The following is a 20,952-nucleotide window of genomic DNA, read 5'->3' on the forward strand; positions in this document are numbered from 1 at the left end:
AAACTCACTTTGATCCATTACTGATCAAAGATTCATTGACAGCTAAAGTCAGAGGGTGAAAAAAACAACCTGACACCTGGACGCCACTCTGAAGGCCCGCCTCCTCCTCCCCACCCTCCTGATGGACACAGGGTCAGCTTCATCATCATCATCATCATCATCATCCAATAAGGGAAGGATGCCAGCATCAGGCTCCACCTCCTCCTCACCACACCCCTTCAGCTTTTGGCTCCTTCTCCCGTACCTTCAGAAAGTGAAGCGGCAGAACAAAATAAGAGTGGACATCAAAATCTGCTTTACTTTTTAAATATGAGTTCATTGTTGTGCAGGAAGGTTACTGACACCTCCAACCACAACTCACATGCTTCATTTGTTTCTGTGGCATAAAATAAGATCTGATATTTTTTGAATGCACCCCGTATTTAGGCAAAGTGTGGTTCCTCCTTTTAAATAATAAAGTTAAGTTGCGATGAGACAAAAGTTGTAATTTTCAAAATGAATAATTACAGCAGTCATACATACAGAAATGTGTTGGGAAAGTGTAGGAACACGGACCCACAACAGGGGGCGCAAATGAACGGACAATGGAGTAAGTCAAAATAACAAGCTTTACTGTTGTGAATGTGCACAACGAATACAACCAATCACAGCAATGGACAACAGTCAATTCACAAAAGTGTCGTGTGGGCAGGCTCGAAGATAGGAGACGCCTCTCCAAGGTAAGACCGGAACCACACGGCTTCCTCCGCCACAGGATCCCGGGAATACTGGAGCCGCCAAGTCCCGAACTCCCAGGTGGCCACTGCCTCCGCGTGTCGGACCTGGTACTGCTGGCGAGGAACAAAGGACAGTTAGATGGGGGCGCGTTTGCACCCAGGACTCCGAACAGCAGGGAAGTTACCTCCACCTCTCGTTGGAACAGTAATCCACAAACTAAGCACAAATCCAAAAAGATACACTCCGTAGCTTCGATACGTTACCTCTCTGGTAGAAACGATATCTCGGCAATGAGGTGGAGGTGCCGTCCTGCTGATATACCCCACTGATGATTGCCGTCAGCTGTCTCAGGTGATGGGTGACAGCTGTCACCGTAGCTGCTCACGTGAGGCGGCGGCGCCCTCTGGTGCCTGGAGCCCGCACTCCAGGCAGGGCGCCCTCTGGTGGTGGTGGGCCAGCAGTACCTCCTCTTCAGCGGCCCACACAACAGAAATGGTTTGTTATATTTGACAATTTGTCTTAATTTGGTGCCCATAAATTAAATATTTTGTAATCCACTCAGAACTCTGCATTATGGGAAAAAGACGACCCATCGTTAGTTTGATTCTCACAATATGAGCAGGTTTTTTTCTTGTCACTTTGTGCGGGGTGGTGGCCAAGCAGCCGTTCTTCCTGTAACATGGAGTTGTGTCCAGAAGCACATGTGGTGTAAAACTTGTGCCAAATCAACCTGCAGATCCACCTCAGGTATGCTGTGGCACTCCCGAGTGGAAACAAAGGGGGAACTTTTCCCCTTAATGTCTGAAACATTCTTCTTGTAGTTGTAGAATTTTTATTTTTATAATATAGGGGCAGGCGTCTGTCCATCTCTTGAGACGACAGGGTGTTTTGTGCCCTTCAGCATTCTTGTCGTGATGGACAGATTCATCTGTAACTGCACAAGTAATATTCCACTGAAACACAAACAGTTCTTCATGAAGCACACTGAAACCATTCCAAACCCTGGCGCAGCCATACGAAAACATTCCGAGCCCTGACGCCGCCATATGAAAACATTCCGAGCCCTGACGCCGCCATATGAAAACATTCCGAGCCCTGACGCCACCATACGAAAACATTCCGAGCCCTGATGCCGCCATACGAAAACATTCCGAGCCCTGACGCCGCCATACAAAACCATTCCGAACCCTGGCGTCGCCATACAAAACCATTCCGAACCCTGGCGCCTCCATACGAAAACATTCCGAACCCTGGCACCTCCATACGAAACCATTCCGAACCCTGGCACCTCCATACGAAACCATTCCGAACCCTGGCACCGCCATACAAAACCATTCCGAACCCTGACGTCACCATACGAAACCATTCCAAACCCTGATGTCACCATACGAAACCATTCCGAACCCTGACGTCGCCATATGAAACCATTCCGAACCCTGACGTCGCCATATGAAACCATTCCGAACCCTGATGTTATGGCAGTTTATTGTAAGGACTGTATGGTACACTGGATTAGATCACTTGTGGCCGCTGGGGGGCATCGGTAAGAATGCACAAGTCCAGATGCTCCTTTTAGCTTCTTTATTGCTGATAATGAATGGCTGATTTGCTGAAGCTATGTGAAAGGGGTGTGTGTATGTGTGGTTCTGTAACAGAGAATAAAAGGAACCAGTTACCAGAACAGTGTGTATATGATTAACTGTAGCCATAAACAACCAATGAAAATAAGGAATTAAGCATTCAGCACATCTGCTGGGAGTGATGGGTCATCCCACTCTCTTTCTTTGACCCACAACTGCTGTACCAATACCTTAGCTCGTGTTGTGAAGGGAACAATGAAGCCTAGGAGGTCATATAGGCAAGCCAGGACTCTGTAAATGTTCCTCACGGTAGGTACTGGCTGATCCTGCATTTGGTATTTATACCTCAAGGTATCTGAGTTGCAGAGCCAGCGGAGTCCTAAGGTGAGCTCTTGTGGATCAGCGTCTGTCTCACTGATCCATAACTCACTGCTTTCGGACCTGGCTTCCTTTGGTAGGTGGCTGATGACATCAGGAGTGTTACTGGCCCACTGGCGTAGCTCAAATCCCCCTGTCGCCAGAAGGGAAGTCAGTTTGTTGACTAGGTGCCGGGCTTCATCAATAGAAGAGAGGCTCTGAAGGCAGTTATCAACATAAAATTACCTTTCAATGGCTACTCAAACATCCTCATCTGGCTGGCTATGATCAAACACATGCTTCTGAAGAGCAAAGGTAGCACAGCAGGGGCTGCATGTGGTGCCAAATGTGAGAACTTGCCAGGTGTAGATACTGGGCGGTTCCTCTGTCTTGAGCTCTCGCCACAGGAAGAGAAGGCGGGATCTATCCTCCGGAAGCAGTCTCACCTGATGAAACATGCTCCGAATATTACTGCTGACAGCGATGGAGTGCTCTCTGAAGCGTAGCAACACACCTATCAGACTGGAGCTCAGGGTGGGGCCAGGCAATAGCAACTGATTGAGATTGTCACCCTTATATGTAGAAGAACAACTGAAAACAATTCTATTCTTCCGTTATGGCTCACCATGTGACGAGGGATGAACCAGGACTCAGCTGATGTGTTCAACTCCTCCTCTGGTACTATCACTACATAGCCAGCCTTCTCTAACTTTGTAATCTTTGTGCAATATGCAGTTGTTCTTTGAGGGTCTCATAGCAGATGTCTCTCTGTGCTGTGGAGATTGGCTAACACAGCCTCCTTCGGTGCGCAGAGCCGGGGCATGTTCTGCACCCTGAGGAGAGGCGTGGCATAGCGTTGGATCCCTTCTACGTCTACACGTATAGTCTTTGTCTCCAACAGGTGGACTGCCTCCTGATCCTGCCTGGAGCATGTTACAAGCTTCTCACTTCTGTAAGGGTGAACATCCAACTGCCACAGTCTCTCAACATTCTGCAGAAGGTCAGTAGTGGGAGAGTGTACTGAGACATGCAGACATTGCACCTGAGTTGGCTGCTGTTTGATGTGCTTGGTTGGGCCCTAAAGTTTCCAGCCCAACCTAGTTTTCACTGCTGCTGGTCCCCCAGGTGGTCCCAGGCGCACAGGTTCTACTGGAGTAATCAGGTGGGGGTAGTCTGACCCAATTAACAACAGGGGCTGCACTTTATCGAAGGACTGGAGGGGAAGACCCTTTAAGTGCTATGTTTTCTGTGAAGAGCTTCACAGGGTATGTGTGATCAGCTAGGCCCAGCTAATCTGAAGTGAATGCTTTATGTATCAAGAATGACTTCTGTGGCTGTCAGCTGGGGATATGGAGAATGACACAGCAGTCCCATGCAGTGTCCTCATTTCCTGACGGACAGTCCTAAGGAGCAGATCCTCGGATTCACCTGTGAGCTTAAGTCTCTGAGCTGCTGCAGGGAGAATGATAGTCCGCTCAGATCCATCATCAAGTATGGCGAATGTCTCCAAGGTATGATTACCATTCCTCAGCAATACCTTACTCACTTTAAGCAGGACCTGACTGCACCCAGACCGTCTGTCCAAGCACAGGACTTTGTTGGTGGTACTGACAAGGCAGGATGTATCTGCAGCTGCAGGTTTTGCATTCACTTCATGCAGAGCTTGAAGATGTTTCCCTTTGCACTTCTGACATGTAATCTTAAGGCGGCATTGTGCAGCTTGGTGTGAGCGGCTACACCGCCAACATCTTTTGTTGATTTTAATCCAAGCAGTTATTTGATCAACAGTTAGCTGTGCAAAGTTAGAACAGCGGTCAAGGAAGTGATATGTGTTGTTACAATAAGGATAGTGTGCTGTCTTCTCTGATGGCTTGATACTCAAGGGCTGTTTCTCTGCTACTGATGTATTATCAACCTTATCGGTAGTTTGCAGGATGTTTGGTGCTCCTACCCATCTTGTGATCACGCCAATGTTCTCCCTTACATCCAGCCCTGCCCTTAGGTTCATTAGGCAATGTCTCATACACCGTCTCTTGGATCTTTAACTCATAGTTGAGCCAGTCAGAAAAATGCAAGAGGCTGGGAATAGTGACCCGTATGGGGTACAGGAATCTCTTGAACTCTGCTCTCATGTCCTGTGGCAGCTTACACAACAGTCTTGTCACATGTGACCCACAGTGGAGCTCTGTTTGGCCATTGTCTCCAAGCTGGTCTAGCATTCCAACTAGTGCTCTCACCTTTAGAGCAAACAGCTTGAATCCATGGGTGTCCCCACGTGCAATGTTTGGGGCATCCATCAGTTCAGCAATCTTCCTGAGAGCCAGCTGGTGTGGTTGCCCATACTGCTCAGTGAGGATTGCCATGGTGTCAGTATACAGTTGTGGTGAGTTGGTGTAAGAGTCCGCTATGAGCAACGCCTCCTCGTATTTCAGATGATCTACCAGGATTTGGTATTTAAAGTGCTCTGTAGCACCCTCAGGCAACAAATTGTCGAGTGCAACTTTAAGCCTGGCAAATTCTCTTGAATCCCCTTTGGAGAAGTAAGGGATTGTAGGCTGGGGGCCACGGTACATAACCTCGTGTTGGGGAAGGGTGATGGCTTGCTGTGCAGGGACTCAACCCTTGGTGGGGTATAAGGTACACAGTACTCTGGGGTCTGCACTTGTGGTGCTGGATAATGTAGATGTGGATGAAAGGAAGGTTACTCCTGCTGTATTGACCTCATATTGCTCAGCAACATTACCAGTTCTGCTTCTGGGTCCTGTGATGGTGGTACTGGTTGGTAGATCTCCTCATCTGCAACAGGGGGTGGTGGTGGTGGCCAATTGTCCTCTTCTCCTGCAGGCTGATGATGACCACTATGCTGTTGAGGTGCATCTGATGATGGACAGTGCAGGGTGAGTTGTGGTTGTATGGGTGGTAATCACGTACAGGGACATGGGTGTCAAGTCTCCTGTGCATGTCTCTCATCTGCCGGTGTAACCTCTGATTATCTTCCATCAACCTGTGCAGAGTCTCCATAACATCAGGGGGAGTTTCTCTTGGGGGCAACCGCTGGGAAGAGACCGGCCTACTTGGGGCCAGAAACTCTGATTCCATATAATCAGACTCATATGGATATAGGGCTGCTGCTCCATGCTCTGACGTAAAGTCATCATCATCTAGCGATGGCAGTGTGAGAGGCGTCATCCTGACATGTCTCTCTAAAGATCTTTCTACACTGTGGTAGGGCTGCCATTGCTCTCCCGGCCGGGAGACTTCGTAGTCTTCCATCCAGGCCGGGGGTTGTGTTCTACGATGAGGCCGAGCATCTAATGGCTGGGGAGCGCTATGCTAATTCTGGAACATCTTGGAGTAATCCCTCTGTAACCACACTAGATCCGGCTCGAAGGGTCATGTTTGTTATGGCAGTTTATTGTAAGGACTGTATGGTACACTGGATTAGATCACTTGTGGCCGCTGGGGGGCATCGGTAAGAATGCACAAGTCCAGATGCTCCTTTTAGCTTCTTTATTGCTGATAATGAATGGCTGATTTGCTGAAGCTATGTGAAAGGGGTGTGTGTATGTGTGGTTCTGTAACAGAGAATAAAAGGAACCAGTTACCAGAACAGTGTGTATATGATTAACTGTAGCCATAAACAACCAATGAAAATAAGGAATTAAGCATTCAGCACATCTGCTGGGAGTGATGGGTCATCCCACTCTCTTTCTTTGACCCACAACTGCTGTACCAATACCTTAGCTCGTGTTGTGAAGGGAACAATGAAGCCTAGGAGGTCATATAGGCAAGCCAGGACTCTGTAAATGTTCCTCACGGTAGGTACTGGCTGATCCTGCATTTGGTATTTATACCTCAAGGTATCTGAGTTGCAGAGCCAGCGGAGTCCTAAGGTGAGCTCTTGTGGATCAGCGTCTGTCTCACTGATCCATAACTCACTGCTTTCGGACCTGGCTTCCTTTGGTAGGTGGCTGATGACATCAGGAGTGTTACTGGCCCACTGGCGTAGCTCAAATCCCCCTGTCGCCAGAAGGGAAGTCAGTTTGTTGACTAGGTGCCGGGCTTCATCAATAGAAGAGAGGCTCTGAAGGCAGTTATCAACATAAAATTACCTTTCAATGGCTACTCAAACATCCTCATCTGGCTGGCTATGATCAAACACATGCTTCTGAAGAGCAAAGGTAGCACAGCAGGGGCTGCATGTGGTGCCAAATGTGAGAACTTGCCAGGTGTAGATACTGGGCGGTTCCTCTGTCTTGAGCTCTCGCCACAGGAAGAGAAGGCGGGATCTATCCTCCGGAAGCAGTCTCACCTGATGAAACATGCTCCGAATATTACTGCTGACAGCGATGGAGTGCTCTCTGAAGCGTAGCAACACACCTATCAGACTGGAGCTCAGGGTGGGGCCAGGCAATAGCAACTGATTGAGATTGTCACCCTTATATGTAGAAGAACAACTGAAAACAATTCTATTCTTCCCGTTATGGCTCACCATGTGACGAGGGATGAACCAGGACTCAGCTGATGTGTTCAACTCCTCCTCTGGTACTATCACTACATAGCCAGCCTTCTCTAACTTTGTAATCTTTGTGCAATATGCAGTTGTTCTTTGAGGGTCTCATAGCAGATGTCTCTCTGTGCTGTGGAGATTGGCTAACACAGCCTCCTTCGGTGCGCAGAGCCGGGGCATGTTCTGCACCCTGAGGAGAGGCGTGGCATAGCGTTGGATCCCTTCTACGTCTACACGTATAGTCTTTGTCTCCAACAGGTGGACTGCCTCCTGATCCTGCCTGGAGCATGTTACAAGCTTCTCACTTCTGTAAGGGTGAACATCCAACTGCCACAGTCTCTCAACATTCTGCAGAAGGTCAGTAGTGGGAGAGTGTACTGAGACATGCAGACATTGCACCTGAGTTGGCTGCTGTTTGATGTGCTTGGTTGGGCCCTAAAGTTTCCAGCCCAACCTAGTTTTCACTGCTGCTGGTCCCCCAGGTGGTCCCAGGCGCACAGGTTCTACTGGAGTAATCAGGTGGGGGTAGTCTGACCCAATTAACAACAGGGGCTGCACTTTATCGAAGGACTGGAGGGGAAGACCCTTTAAGTGCTTATGTTTTCTGTGAAGAGCTTTCACAGGGTATGTGTGATCAGCTAGGCCCAGCTAATCTGAAGTGAATGCTTTATGTATCAAGAATGACTTCTGTGGCTGTCAGCTGGGGATATGGAGAATGACACAGCAGTCCCATGCAGTGTCCTCATTTCCTGACGGACAGTCCTAAGGAGCAGATCCTCGGATTCACCTGTGAGCTTAAGTCTCTGAGCTGCTGCAGGGAGAATGATAGTCCGCTCAGATCCATCATCAAGTATGGCGAATGTCTCCAAGGTATGATTACCATTCCTCAGCAATACCTTACTCACTTTAAGCAGGACCTGACTGCACCCAGACCGTCTGTCCAAGCACAGGACTTTGTTGGTGGTACTGACAAGGCAGGATGTATCTGCAGCTGCAGGTTTTGCATTCACTTCATGCAGAGCTTGAAGATGTTTCCCTTTGCACTTCTGACATGTAATCTTAAGGCGGCATTGTGCAGCTTGGTGTGAGCGGCTACACCGCCAACATCTTTTGTTGATTTTAATCCAAGCAGTTATTTGATCAACAGTTAGCTGTGCAAAGTTAGAACAGCGGTCAAGGAAGTGATATGTGTTGTTACAATAAGGATAGTGTGCTGTCTTCTCTGATGGCTTGATACTCAAGGGCTGTTTCTCTGCTACTGATGTATTATCAACCTTATCGGTAGTTTGCAGGATGTTTGGTGCTCCTACCCATCTTGTGATCACGCCAATGTTCTCCCTTACATCCAGCCCTGCCCTTAGGTTCATTAGGCAATGTCTCATACACCGTCTCTTGGATCTTTAACTCATAGTTGAGCCAGTCAGAAAAATGCAAGAGGCTGGGAATAGTGACCCGTATGGGGTACAGGAATCTCTTGAACTCTGCTCTCATGTCCTGTGGCAGCTTACACAACAGTCTTGTCACATGTGACCCACAGTGGAGCTCTGTTTGGCCATTGTCTCCAAGCTGGTCTAGCATTCCAACTAGTGCTCTCACCTTTAGAGCAAACAGCTTGAATCCATGGGTGTCCCCACGTGCAATGTTTGGGGCATCCATCAGTTCAGCAATCTTCCTGAGAGCCAGCTGGTGTGGTTGCCCATACTGCTCAGTGAGGATTGCCATGGTGTCAGTATACAGTTGTGGTGAGTTGGTGTAAGAGTCCGCTATGAGCAACGCCTCCTCGTATTTCAGATGATCTACCAGGATTTGGTATTTAAAGTGCTCTGTAGCACCCTCAGGCAACAAATTGTCGAGTGCAACTTTAAGCCTGGCAAATTCTCTTGAATCCCCTTTGGAGAAGTAAGGGATTGTAGGCTGGGGGCCACGGTACATAACCTCGTGTTGGGGAAGGGTGATGGCTTGCTGTGCAGGGACTCAACCCTTGGTGGGGTATAAGGTACACAGTACTCTGGGGTCTGCACTTGTGGTGCTGGATAATGTAGATGTGGATGAAAGGAAGGTTACTCCTGCTGTATTGACCTCATATTGCTCAGCAACATTACCAGTTCTGCTTCTGGGTCCTGTGATGGTGGTACTGGTTGGTAGATCTCCTCATCTGCAACAGGGGGTGGTGGTGGTGGCCAATTGTCCTCTTCTCCTGCAGGCTGATGATGACCACTATGCTGTTGAGGTGCATCTGATGATGGACAGTGCAGGGTGAGTTGTGGTTGTATGGGTGGTAAATCACGTACAGGGACATGGGTGTCAAGTCTCCTGTGCATGTCTCTCATCTGCCGGTGTAACCTCTGATTATCTTCCATCAACCTGTGCAGAGTCTCCATAACATCAGGGGGAGTTTCTCTTGGGGGCAACCGCTGGGAAGAGACCGGCCTACTTGGGGCCAGAAACTCTGATTCCATATAATCAGACTCATATGGATATAGGGCTGCTGCTCCATGCTCTGACGTAAAGTCATCATCATCTAGCGATGGCAGTGTGAGAGGCGTCATCCTGACATGTCTCTCTAAAGATCTTTCTACACTGTGGTAGGGCTGCCATTGCTCTCCCGGCCGGGAGACTTCGTAGTCTTCCATCCAGGCCGGGGGTTGTGTTCTACGATGAGGCCGAGCATCTAATGGCTGGGGAGCGCTATGCTAATTCTGGAACATCTTGGAGTAATCCCTCTGTAACCACACTAGATCCGGCTCGAAGGGTCATGTTTGTTATGGCAGTTTATTGTAAGGACTGTATGGTACACTGGATTAGATCACTTGTGGCCGCTGGGGGGCATCGGTAAGAATGCACAAGTCCAGATGCTCCTTTTAGCTTCTTTATTGCTGATAATGAATGGTTGACTTGCTGAAGCTATGTGAAAGGGGTAGTCATAAACAACCAATGAAAATAAAGAATTAAGCATTCAGATTAATTTACAACAACCAAGAATATGAGCACATGTGAGAGGCTTCTTAATGTTAGCAACTATTAGCATTAACAAGCTAACTGGTTAGCCAAACCATCAACATATATAAACTATGAGGAATAACATGAAGCCAAAAATAACCATAAACTCTACACTTACTGGTCTCTGAACGCACACTATCAAAACTCCAGACAGAAACCGCAACAATAATACTGAAACCCAAACTGAAAAGTCTGACGTGTGTCCACCTGCTGCATCCACCAACTCTGCAGAGGCTCCTTTTAGCCAGCAGAGGGCGCAGTTCTGCCACTCAACACCTTAATTACCTTTCCTAAAGCTGTCCCTTCAGCACACCTGACGCCCCCATATAAAACCATTCCGAACTCTGATACGCCGTATGAAACCATTACGAACTGTACAAAACCATTCTGAAATCTGCGGTTGCCATAAGAAACCATTCTGAAGCCTGCAAAACCATTATGAACCCTGCTGCCGCCGTATGAAACCATTCAGAACCCTGACATTGCCATATGAAACTATCTGTGAACATAGACAGAGCTCAATAGGGAGGGTAACATTAGAATTTTACAGCAGGCCACGGAGTAGGTGATTAGAGACCCCGCAAGGCTTATGACAAATGTGGGTGTGGAATCCATTAGCGTAGCGGGGAAATTAGTGCAGAAAATCCACTATGGTGATAGTGCAGTTTATCTGTCAGGGAGGGAAATTCAACAAGATGAAACTGTGGCCTGTTTCCATAGACGTGTCCATAAAAATCATTGAGGGATATGCTTTGCAAGCTTAATACCCGTCACTACATTGGATGATGAAATTGAGGATGGCCCAATGGTTGTTCCAGCAATAGCAAAGACTTCATGTCTGCTACCGACAACGCGAGTGAAATGTCTCAAACCTAAACCTACTTCCAGGGATCTTATATATGCTACTGTGGAACCACACCTAAATCCAAACAGTTCAACTGTCAACCCCCCTGAGGTCCTGGGTCTTAAAATAGACAACATTAGGTTAAACATATCCCAGCATGCCTTAACCCAGCCACTACACCCTGCTATTTTGAGGTGGGCGCCATTACTGAGGTATTGCCTAGATTTACAGAATTTGATAGTATCTCACTCGGCGTGCTGACGAAACTCGTAACATCTACAAAAAGCACAACCTGTTTATTTGATCCTATACCAACAAAACTGTTTAAGGACCTGTGGTCCACTCTTGGGCCGACTGTGCTGGAAATTATTAATCTTAACTTCTGGATCTGTTCCTAAATGTTTCAAATCTGCAGTGATTAAACCATTACTTAAGAAACCTAATCTTGACCCGAGTGTATTGAAAAACTATCGGCCGATATCAAATCTATCATTTTGCTCTAAAATTCTGAAAAAACGTGGTTTCACAGCAGCTCGTGGACTATCTTACTGAGAATAATCTCTCTGAGCCACTGCAGTCTGCTTTTAGAAAATATCATTCCACAGAGACGGCTCTCACTAAAGTGGTGAATGATCTTCTGCTTGCAGTGGATTCAGACACCACTACGGTTCTGGTGCTGTTAGATCTCAGTGCTGCATTTGATACCGTGGATCATCATATTCTACTTGAGAGGTTGAAAAATAATTTTGGGATTACTGGGAGTGCCCTTGTATGGTTGACGTCATACTTGACCAGTCGTTCTCACTGTGTTTTGTACAGTAACACTACCTCTAACCTTAGTAATATGCAATTTGAGGTTCCACAGGGGTCCGTTTTAGGTCCACTGCTTTTCGTCCTTTATATAGCACCCCTTGGACACATATTGTGGCATTGTGGGATTACCTTCCGCTGCTATGCTGATGATACCAAGTTATACATGCTAATAACTGCTGGTAATCTCATTCACATAAAATCCTTAGAAGATTGCTTTGCATCAGTGAGAAGCTGGATGTCTAGAAACTTCCTACTTTTAAACTCTGGTAAGATTGAAATGATTTGTGGTCCAGTGAGACATCGGTATCAATTTGTGTTGTGCTGCGCCTGCTCTCTGGAGAAGTACATCTAAATCCTGGTCCTGGAGTTGGCACACCACAGGCGCAGGACACCAGCGAGTAATTCTCCTGAGGAGGTGAACGACCGGACTCCTTTATTGTGTGGCTCCACCGTTATAGTTCTTTACCTGATCAACATGGGGAGTAATTACTTTAATAACACACCGCAGCTATTTGTTGGGAATTTAAGCGAACTCATGGACTATATAAATAAAACCTTTGAAACTGTCAATCATGCAAAGGTCCTTTGGGACCCTAAGTTAAAACCAAGAGAACTTTTTGGTGGACATTTAAACATCAGGAGTATCGTTGCAAAGAGTGATCAGTTAATTCATTAATTGTCAGACTCTAATCTGGACTTTCTTTGTATTTCTGAAACGTGGCAACAGTCCTCCACTCCCTCTCATGTATTTATGGTGGCAGGTTATCAGTGTTTTAGACGGGACAGACCTGTGGGTCGGGGAGGAGGGGTGTTAATATATGTAAGAAATGGCATTAAATGTGAAAGGGTTGTTTTTAAAGTTGTTAACACACTGGAATATTTTGGAATGAAAATTATTCTATCCCAGCAAATGTCTTTTACTATTATTGGAGTGTACAGACCCACCTCTGCAAACAAGACATTTTATGATCAGCTTACAGAAATCCTCAGACAATGTAACAAAGAGTTAATTATTATGGGTGATTTCAATTTAGATTGGGGAGATAATGTTAGGAGTTAGTTGAAAGGCCTGGCTGAACCCTGCTGCACGAAACCATTCTGAACCCTGCCACGGAATGAAACCATTCTGAACCCTGCCGCCGCCGCACGAAACCATTCTGAACCCTGCCACGGAATGAAACCATTCTGAACCCTGCCACGGAATGAAACCATTCTGAACCCTGCCACCGACACACAAAACCATTCTGAACCCTGCCATGGAATGAAACCATTCTGAAACCCTGCTGCCACCGTATGACCCATTCTGAAACCTGACACCACCCTATGAAACCATTCAGAATCCTGAAGTCCTTCAGGGTTGAATGGGTGTCTTGGTGGTTTCCTCACTAATCTTCTTCTTGCACAGTCGCTCAGCTTTTGAGAACTGCCTCAGACATATTTGCTGTATAGTACCATGAATGTAACTTTGTGTAACTTTGCAAAAACAATGTCGGACTCTGTAGTTTTCTCTGGGCCCCTCCCCAATCGGACCGGGAGTGACATGTTTAGCCGCATGTTCTCCCTGAATTGCTGGCTGTCTGAGTGGTGTCCAAAAAATGAGGTGGGCTTCATAGATAATTGGCAAAGCTTCTGGGGAAAACCTGGTCTTGTCAGGAGAGACGGCATCCATCCCACTTTGGATGGAGCAGCTCTCATTTCTAGAAATCTGGCCAATTTTATTAAACCCTCCAAACCGTGACTATCCAGGGTTGGGACCAGGAAGCAGAGTTGTAGTCTTACACACCTCTCTGCAGCTTCTCTCCCCCTGCCATCCCCTCATTACCCCATCCCCGTAGAGACGGTGCCTGCTCCCAGACCACCAATAACCAGTAAAAATCTATTTAAGCATAAAAATTCAAAAAGAAAAAATAATATAGCACCTTCAATTGCACCACAGACTATCAACATATTGATTTATTCTGCCTTACAGAAACCTGGTTACAGCAGGATGAATATGTTAGTTTAAATTAGTCAACACCCCCGAGTCACACTAACTGTCAGAATGCTCATAGCACAGGCCGAGGGGGAGGATTAGCAGCAATCTTCCACTCCAGTTTATTAATTAATCCAAAACCCAGACAGAGCTTTAATTCATTTGAAAGCTTGACTCTTAGTCTTGTCCATCCAAATTGGAAGTCCCAAAAACCAGTTTTATTTGTTGTTATCTATCGTCCACCTGGTCGTTACTGTGAGTTTCTCTGTGAATTTTCAGACCTTTTGTCTGACATAGTGCTTAGCTCAGATAAGAAGACTTAACAGTATTCCCTGAAAACCCCCTTCTGTCTGATCATTTCTTAATAACATTTACTTTAATGGACTACCCAGCAGTGGGGAATAAGTTTCATTACAGTAGAAGTCTTTCGGAAAGCACTGTAACTACGTTTAAGGATATGATTCCTTCTTTATGTTCTCTAATGCCATATACCAACACAGTGCAGAGTAGCTACCTAAACTCTGTGAGTGAAATAGATTATCTCGTCAATAGTTTTACATCCTCATTGACCACAACTTTGGATGCTGTAGCTCCTCTGAAAAAGAGCCTTAAATCAGAAGTGCCTGACTCCGTGGTATAACTCACAAACTTGCAGCTTAAAGCAGATAACCCGTAAGTTGGAGAGGAAATGGCATCTCACTAATTTAGAAGATCTTCACTTAGCCTGGAAAAAGGGTCTGCTGCTCTATAAAAAAGCCCTCCGTAAAGCTAGGTCATCTTACTACTCATCACTAATTGAAGAAAATAAGAACAACCCCAGGTTTCTTTTCAGCACTGTAGCCAGGCTGACAAAGAGTCAGAGCTCTATTGAGCCGAGTATTCCTTTAACTTTAACTAGTAATGATTTCATGACTTTCTTTGCAAATAAAATTTTAACTATTAGAGAAAAAAATTACTCATAACCATCCCAAAGACATATCATTATCTTTGGCTGCTTTCAGTAATGCTGGTATTTGGTTAGACTCTTTCTCTCCGATTGTTCTGTCTGAGTTGTTTTCATTAGTTACTTCCTCCAAACCATCAACATGTCTATTAGACCCCATTCCTACCAGGCTGCTCAAGGAAGACCTACCATTAGTTAATGCTTCGATCTTAAATATGATCAATCTATCTTTATTAGTTGGCTATGTACCACAGGCTTTTAAGGTGGCAGTAATTAAACCATTACTTAAAAAGCCATCACTTGACCCAGCTATCTTAGCTAATTATAGGCCAATCTCCAACCTTCCTTTTCTCTCAAAAATTCTTGAAAAGGTAGTTGTAAAACAGCTAACTGATCATCTGCAGAGGAATGGTCTATTTGAAGAGTTTCAGTCAGGTTTTAGAATTCATCATAGTACAGAAACAGCATTAGTGAAGGTTACAAATGATCTTCTTATGGCCTCAGACAGTGGACTCATCTCTGTGCTCATCCTGTTAGACCTCAGTGCAGCTTTTGATACTGTTGACCATAAAATTTTATTACAGAGATTAGAGCATGCCATAGGTATTAAAGGCACTGCGCTGCGGTGGTTTGAATCATATTTATCTAATAGATTACAATTTGTTCATGTAAATGGGGAGTCTTCTTCACGGACTAAGATTAATTATGGAGTTCCACAAGGTTCTGTGCTAGAACCAATTTTATTCACTTTATACATGCTTCCCTTAGGCAGTATTATTAGAAAGCATTGCTTAAATTTTCATTGTTACGCAGATGATACCCAGCTTTATCTATCCATGAAGCCAGAGGACACACACCAATTAGTTAAACCGCAGGAATGTCTTACAGACATAAAGACATGGATGACCTCTAATTTCCTGCTTTTAAATTCAGATCAAACTGAAGTTATTGTACTTGGCCCCACAAATCTTAGAAACATGGTGTCTAACCAGATCCTTACTCTGGATGGCATTACCCTGACCTCTAGTAATACTGTGAGAAATCTTGGAGTCATTTTTGATCAGGATATGCCCTTCAATGCGCATATTAAGCAAATATGTAGGACTGCTTTTTTGCATTTGCGCAATATCTCTAAAATTAGAAAGGTCTTGTCTCAGTGTGATGCTGAAAAACTAATTCATGCATTTATTTCCTCTAGGTAGGACTATTGTAATTCATTATTATCAGGTTGTCCTAAAAGTTCCCTGAAAAGCCTTCAGTTAATTCAAAATGCTGCAGCTAGAGTACTGACGGGGACTAGAAGGAGAGAGCATATCTCACCCATATTGGCCTCTCTTCATTGGCTTCCTGTTAATTCCAGAATAGAATTTAAAATTCTTCTTCTTACTTATAAGGTTTTGAATAATCAGGTCCCATCTTATCTTAGGGACCTCATAGTACCATATCACCCCAATAGAGCACTTCGCTCTCAGACTGCAGGCTTACTTGTAGTTCCTAGGGTTTGTAAGAGTAGAATGGGAGGCAGAGCCTTCAGCTTTCAGGCTCCTCTCCTCTGGAACCAGCTCCCAATTCGGATCAGGGAGACAGACACCCTCTCTACTTTTAAGATTAGGCTTAAAACTTTCCTTTTTGCTAAAACTTATAGTTAGGGCTGGATCAGGTGACCCTGAACCATCCCTTAGTTATGCTGCTACAGACGTAGACTGCTGGGGGGTTCCCATGATGCACTGAGTGTTTCTTTCTCTTTTTGCTCTGTATGCACCACTCTGCATTTAATCATTAGTGATTGATCTCTGCTCTTGAGTGTTTCTTTCTCTTTTTGCTCTGTATGCACCACTCTGCATTTAATCATTAGTGATTGATCTCTGCTCTCTTCCACAGCATGTCTTTTTCCTGATTCTCTCCCCTCAGCCCCAACCAGTCCCAGCAGAAGACTGCCCCTCCTTGAGCCTGGTTCTGCTTAAGGTTTCTTCCTGTTAAAAGGGAGTTTTTCCTTCCCACTGTCGCCAAGTGCTTGCTCACAGGGGGTCGTTTTGACCGTTGGGGTTTTTCTGTAATTATTGTATGGCTTTTGCCTTACAATGGGGCAACTGTTTGGGGCAACTGTTTGTTGTGATTTGGCACTATATAAATAAAATTTATTTGATTTGATTTGATTTAATTTAGACATGATCCTCATCCACAGCTCAGGTATCACTGGTGGTTGGCTCAGTCTGCAACAGTAGCTTCCTTCTTGTGATATTTGAGCAACCAGTTGCTTCTTAGTGTGGATGTTGATCTTCTCCCCAACCATAGCTCCCACAATTGGGGAACACATGTACGAAGCAGAAAGGAAATGGCAATAGCCACTTGGAATGTACAAACGCTGAATCAAGTGGGAAAGATGAAAGAACTATACCATGAAATGGAGAACTACAAATAGAACATACTGGGAATAGAACATATGTTCTACTAAAGTGGAGACAAAGACAGATGCATACACAGGGTTGGTTTCTTAATGGAAAAGGATTACAAGAGCTACGTGATTGGATACCAACCGCTTTCAAGCAGACTGATAACGACTGAGAGCCTCCCCATTTAACATCATGGTGATCCAAGTGTATGCTCCCACTACAGACTATGATGGTGACCAAGTTGAGGAGTTCTACAGCCAACTCCAAAAAGTGGTGTACTATTCATTCAAGGAGACTGGAATGCAAGAATTGGCACAGATGCAATAACAGACTGGAAGGACAACATAGGAACATCAACCAACAAGAAATCAAATGACACAGGTTTGCGGTTCGTGAAGTTTGTGAACTTCAAGATGTTGCAAACACCCTGAGAAAGCATAAACAATCAAGAATGTCAACTTGGCACTGACCAAACGGACTCCACCACCATCAGATATATTACACCCTCATTCAGAGAAGATATAAGTCAGCTGTGAACAAAGAAATGACAAGCACGTTCTAAAGCACAAACATCGGAAGTGACCATGATCTGGTCATTACGAACATGAAAATGCAGCTGAAGAGAATCACAAAGCCAAAAGGCGCAAGAACAAAGTATAACATTGAGAAACCACAAGACCCAACAATTGTGGAAGAGTTCGAAGCCAAGATCGGAAGAAAATTTGCCCCATTGCTACTCCTGAGTGAAGACAGGAATAGCAATGGGTAAAAGAAACAGCAGAGGAAGTCCTAGGAAAATATTATAAAAGAAAGAAACCATGGGTGACAGACAAGATCTTGGATGTGAGACAAACGAAGGGAGCCAAAGAAAAGAAAGCATGGGGATGGAAACATCATACTCTGGGTGTGCTTTTCTGCAAAGGGGACAGAACGACTGCACTGTATTGAAGGGAGAATGGATGGGGTCATGTATGGTGCGATTTTGGCAAACAACCTCCTTCACTCAGTAAGAGCATTGAAGATGGGTCATGGCTGGGTCTTCCAGCATGACAATGACCCCAAACACACAGCCAGGGCAACTAAGGAGGGGCTCCGTAAGAAGCATTTCAAGGTCCTGGAGTGACCTGGCCAGTCTCCAGACCTGAACTCAATAGAAAATCTTTGGAGGGAGCTGAAACTCCAAACCTGAAAGATCTGGAGAAATGTATGCAGTGTACAAACTCAGTCAAGAACTACAGGAAACGTCTGACCTCTGGAACTGCAAACAAAGGTTTCTGTAGCAAATATTAAAGTCTGTTTTTCTACTGATCAAATACTTCATACAATAAAATACAAATTAATTATTTAAAAATCACACAATGTGATTTTCTGATTTTGTTTTTTAGATTCGGACTCTCACCGCTGAAGTGTACCTACGATAAAAATGACAGACCTCTCCATTCTTTGTAGGTGGGACAACTTGCAAAACTGACAGTGGATCAAATACTTGCTGGTCTCAGTCTCCCTCGTGAGGTAATGTCCATTTGACTTGCTGTTGCGTAAATAAAACTGAATTACCTGGACAGAGACTCGCTGTCAAAGTAGCAGATGAATCTTCCTCTTCTAAACTGCTGGACCAGTTTCTCCACCTTCTCCTCGTCCTCCTTTTCGATCTGAGTCCAGGTCTTCCCCCTGAAGGACTCAGGGATATGTGCAGGTGTCGGCAGTATTTTTTCTATGGGCAGAGTCCTGTAGCCGTCCTGCTGCCTAAGTCCGCCCCCTACTTTCTGCCTGCTGTAGAGGGCAGAGTCCAGCTGGTCTGAGTACTCCTGCTCCTCTAGGTCCACCTGAGCATCCATCAAACTGTTCCAGTCCCTCCCCACTTGGACAGGTAGTGGTCTCTGGAAAACCATCTGGAAAAAGCCAAAGGACCAGCTTTAGGACGATGATGACGAGTTAACCCTATGAAGTCTCTGGAGTTTCTTGATCTTAACATATTTTCAGTACTTCCCCTTTTAAAGTACTTTATATGAAAATAATGTGTTGCATATCAAAATGTTCAGAACAATACCAGCTTTCTGGAAATGTGACACATATTTGTCTAGGACACTGTATACAGAAATAATATGGTGCTAAACCTGAAAATATGAAATATATTTTTTGAAAAATCTTCAAATCTTTTTGAAAATACACATTTGTTCATGTGGATGAAATGTTTTGATGCTAGAAAAGTGTTGACAAAAGTCTCTGGGTCAGAAAAGTAGTGTGGTATATGAAGAAAATTGTAGATCACTGGATAATAAATGTCCAAAATGTAAATATATCTTTTTGCACACTGGGTGAAAATGCTGCCAGTCACGATACAAAACCAAATCCTTGAGTGATTTTGACAGTCTGCTTGCTACATATCAAGCTTCATTCATTCATTTACACTCTTTTGTATTTCACTGAAGCCGCCAATGTTCGCTGTTCAAATCCGACACTGATGTCTTTTATACTGAAAATAACTAATGCAGAGGGAGTCATAACCATATAGTCATACTAGCGTATAGCCACAAAGAATCAGTCACTCTGATAAATCAGCTGATGCGCCGTGCTGCGCACCAACATCTATTTCGATTGCTACTAAAAAAGAAAAAGACAGCAAGATCAGCCACTGTTGTCATTGAGACGACAGGAAGCAGACCTTTACAGCAGACTGTTGTTCCGCCACCTCTGCTGTCACATCACACCATCAAATCTCAAACGGCCCACCTGCACAGGTGAATCCCAGTCATCGCTTTGTGTTTCCAGGGAAACTGGCAGGCTGAACTGGAAGCTTTCTGTCTCCTCCTCCTGGCATGTTGTGGAAGTGCGGCCATGACAGTATCTCTGTATCACCTGAAGACACGTGAGGAAAAAACAAACGAAGGACTGTTGTCATAGCAGTAAGGTCAGACAATATTATTCTCGGGCTAGCGCCCCCTATAGGGCTGCCATGTTCATTACATGTCAGAAAAAGAAAAAAAAAGATCTGTAAGGTGTCACCAGAGAATGTTTCCTGATTCTTAAGTCACTCACTCTCCCACATACACAGAACGCCTTGCTAATTTGTGAGGGATTAAACAGACCTGGTCTATGGCCTGGTCCAGATAGTCCACTTCCTCTGGGGAGAAGACCTGCTCCTTCTGGACCTCCCTCCTCTCCTTCAGCCAGCTCAGCCACGCCCGTCCACGACCACACGAGGAAGACGAGTCGCTGGCTTTCCTCCGATTGGTCTTCCTGTGGGCTTTTTTGTGTAAAGAGGGTGGGACTTCTGCTTGGGGAGGCAGGGCTGGTGCAGGTGTGGGCGGGGCTTGTGCATGTGTGTGCTCTGTGTCAGCGGATTGTTGTCCTTCCTGTTCTCTAACTGATGCAAAGAGCCTCACATGACTTCCTCCCCAAGTGAGTCTTTGTGCTGATTTTCTGCAGCTGCTGTAATCTTTCTCCTGATTGGCCACCTGACAAAAACTGTCTTCTGAGGTGTGGACATCCTCTCGGCTAACCAAAGACGGGCTGTCGTCATTAGACCAGCAGGCTTCATCCACTTCCACCCGTGGGAACACAGGGAGGGAGACTAACGGGAGGTCAGCGTGCGACGGCCTGGACACAGAAAACAAGGGTGTGTTTGATTTGGTCACCTGGGGTCACTGTAGCTGTGTGGGTGTGTTTGATTTGGTCACCTGGGGTCACTGTAGCTGTGTTTCATTTGGTCACCTGGGGTCACTGTAGCTGTGTTTCATTTGGTCACCTGGGGTCACTGTAGCTGCGTTTCATTTGTTCACCTGGGGTCACTGTAGCTGCGTTTGATTTGGTCACCTGGGTC

At 45.4% G+C, this 20,952-nt stretch overlaps 1 protein-coding gene across 2 annotated transcripts in view; it reads right to left on the bottom strand.

Annotated features, from left to right (window-relative positions):
• The window catches only part of zdbf2 (zinc finger, DBF-type containing 2), a 49,808-nt gene that overhangs the window by 992 nt on the left and 27,864 nt on the right, over positions 1-20,952 (bottom strand). For both annotated transcript variants that reach the window (XM_034179945.1, XM_034179940.1), the window contains 5 exons: positions 20,481-20,729; positions 20,219-20,447; positions 19,863-19,988; positions 18,687-19,021; positions 70-244 (listed from right to left, as the gene is read on the bottom strand). In XM_034179945.1, coding sequence (XP_034035836.1) covers positions 70-244; positions 18,687-19,021; positions 19,863-19,988; positions 20,219-20,447; positions 20,481-20,729 — 1,114 coding nt within the window. The remainder of the gene's footprint in view (positions 1-69; positions 245-18,686; positions 19,022-19,862; positions 19,989-20,218; positions 20,448-20,480; positions 20,730-20,952) is intronic.

The sequence above is a fragment of the Thalassophryne amazonica genome, chromosome 1, assembly GCF_902500255.1.
Source record: "Thalassophryne amazonica chromosome 1, fThaAma1.1, whole genome shotgun sequence".
NCBI lineage: Eukaryota > Metazoa > Chordata > Actinopteri > Batrachoidiformes > Batrachoididae > Thalassophryne > Thalassophryne amazonica.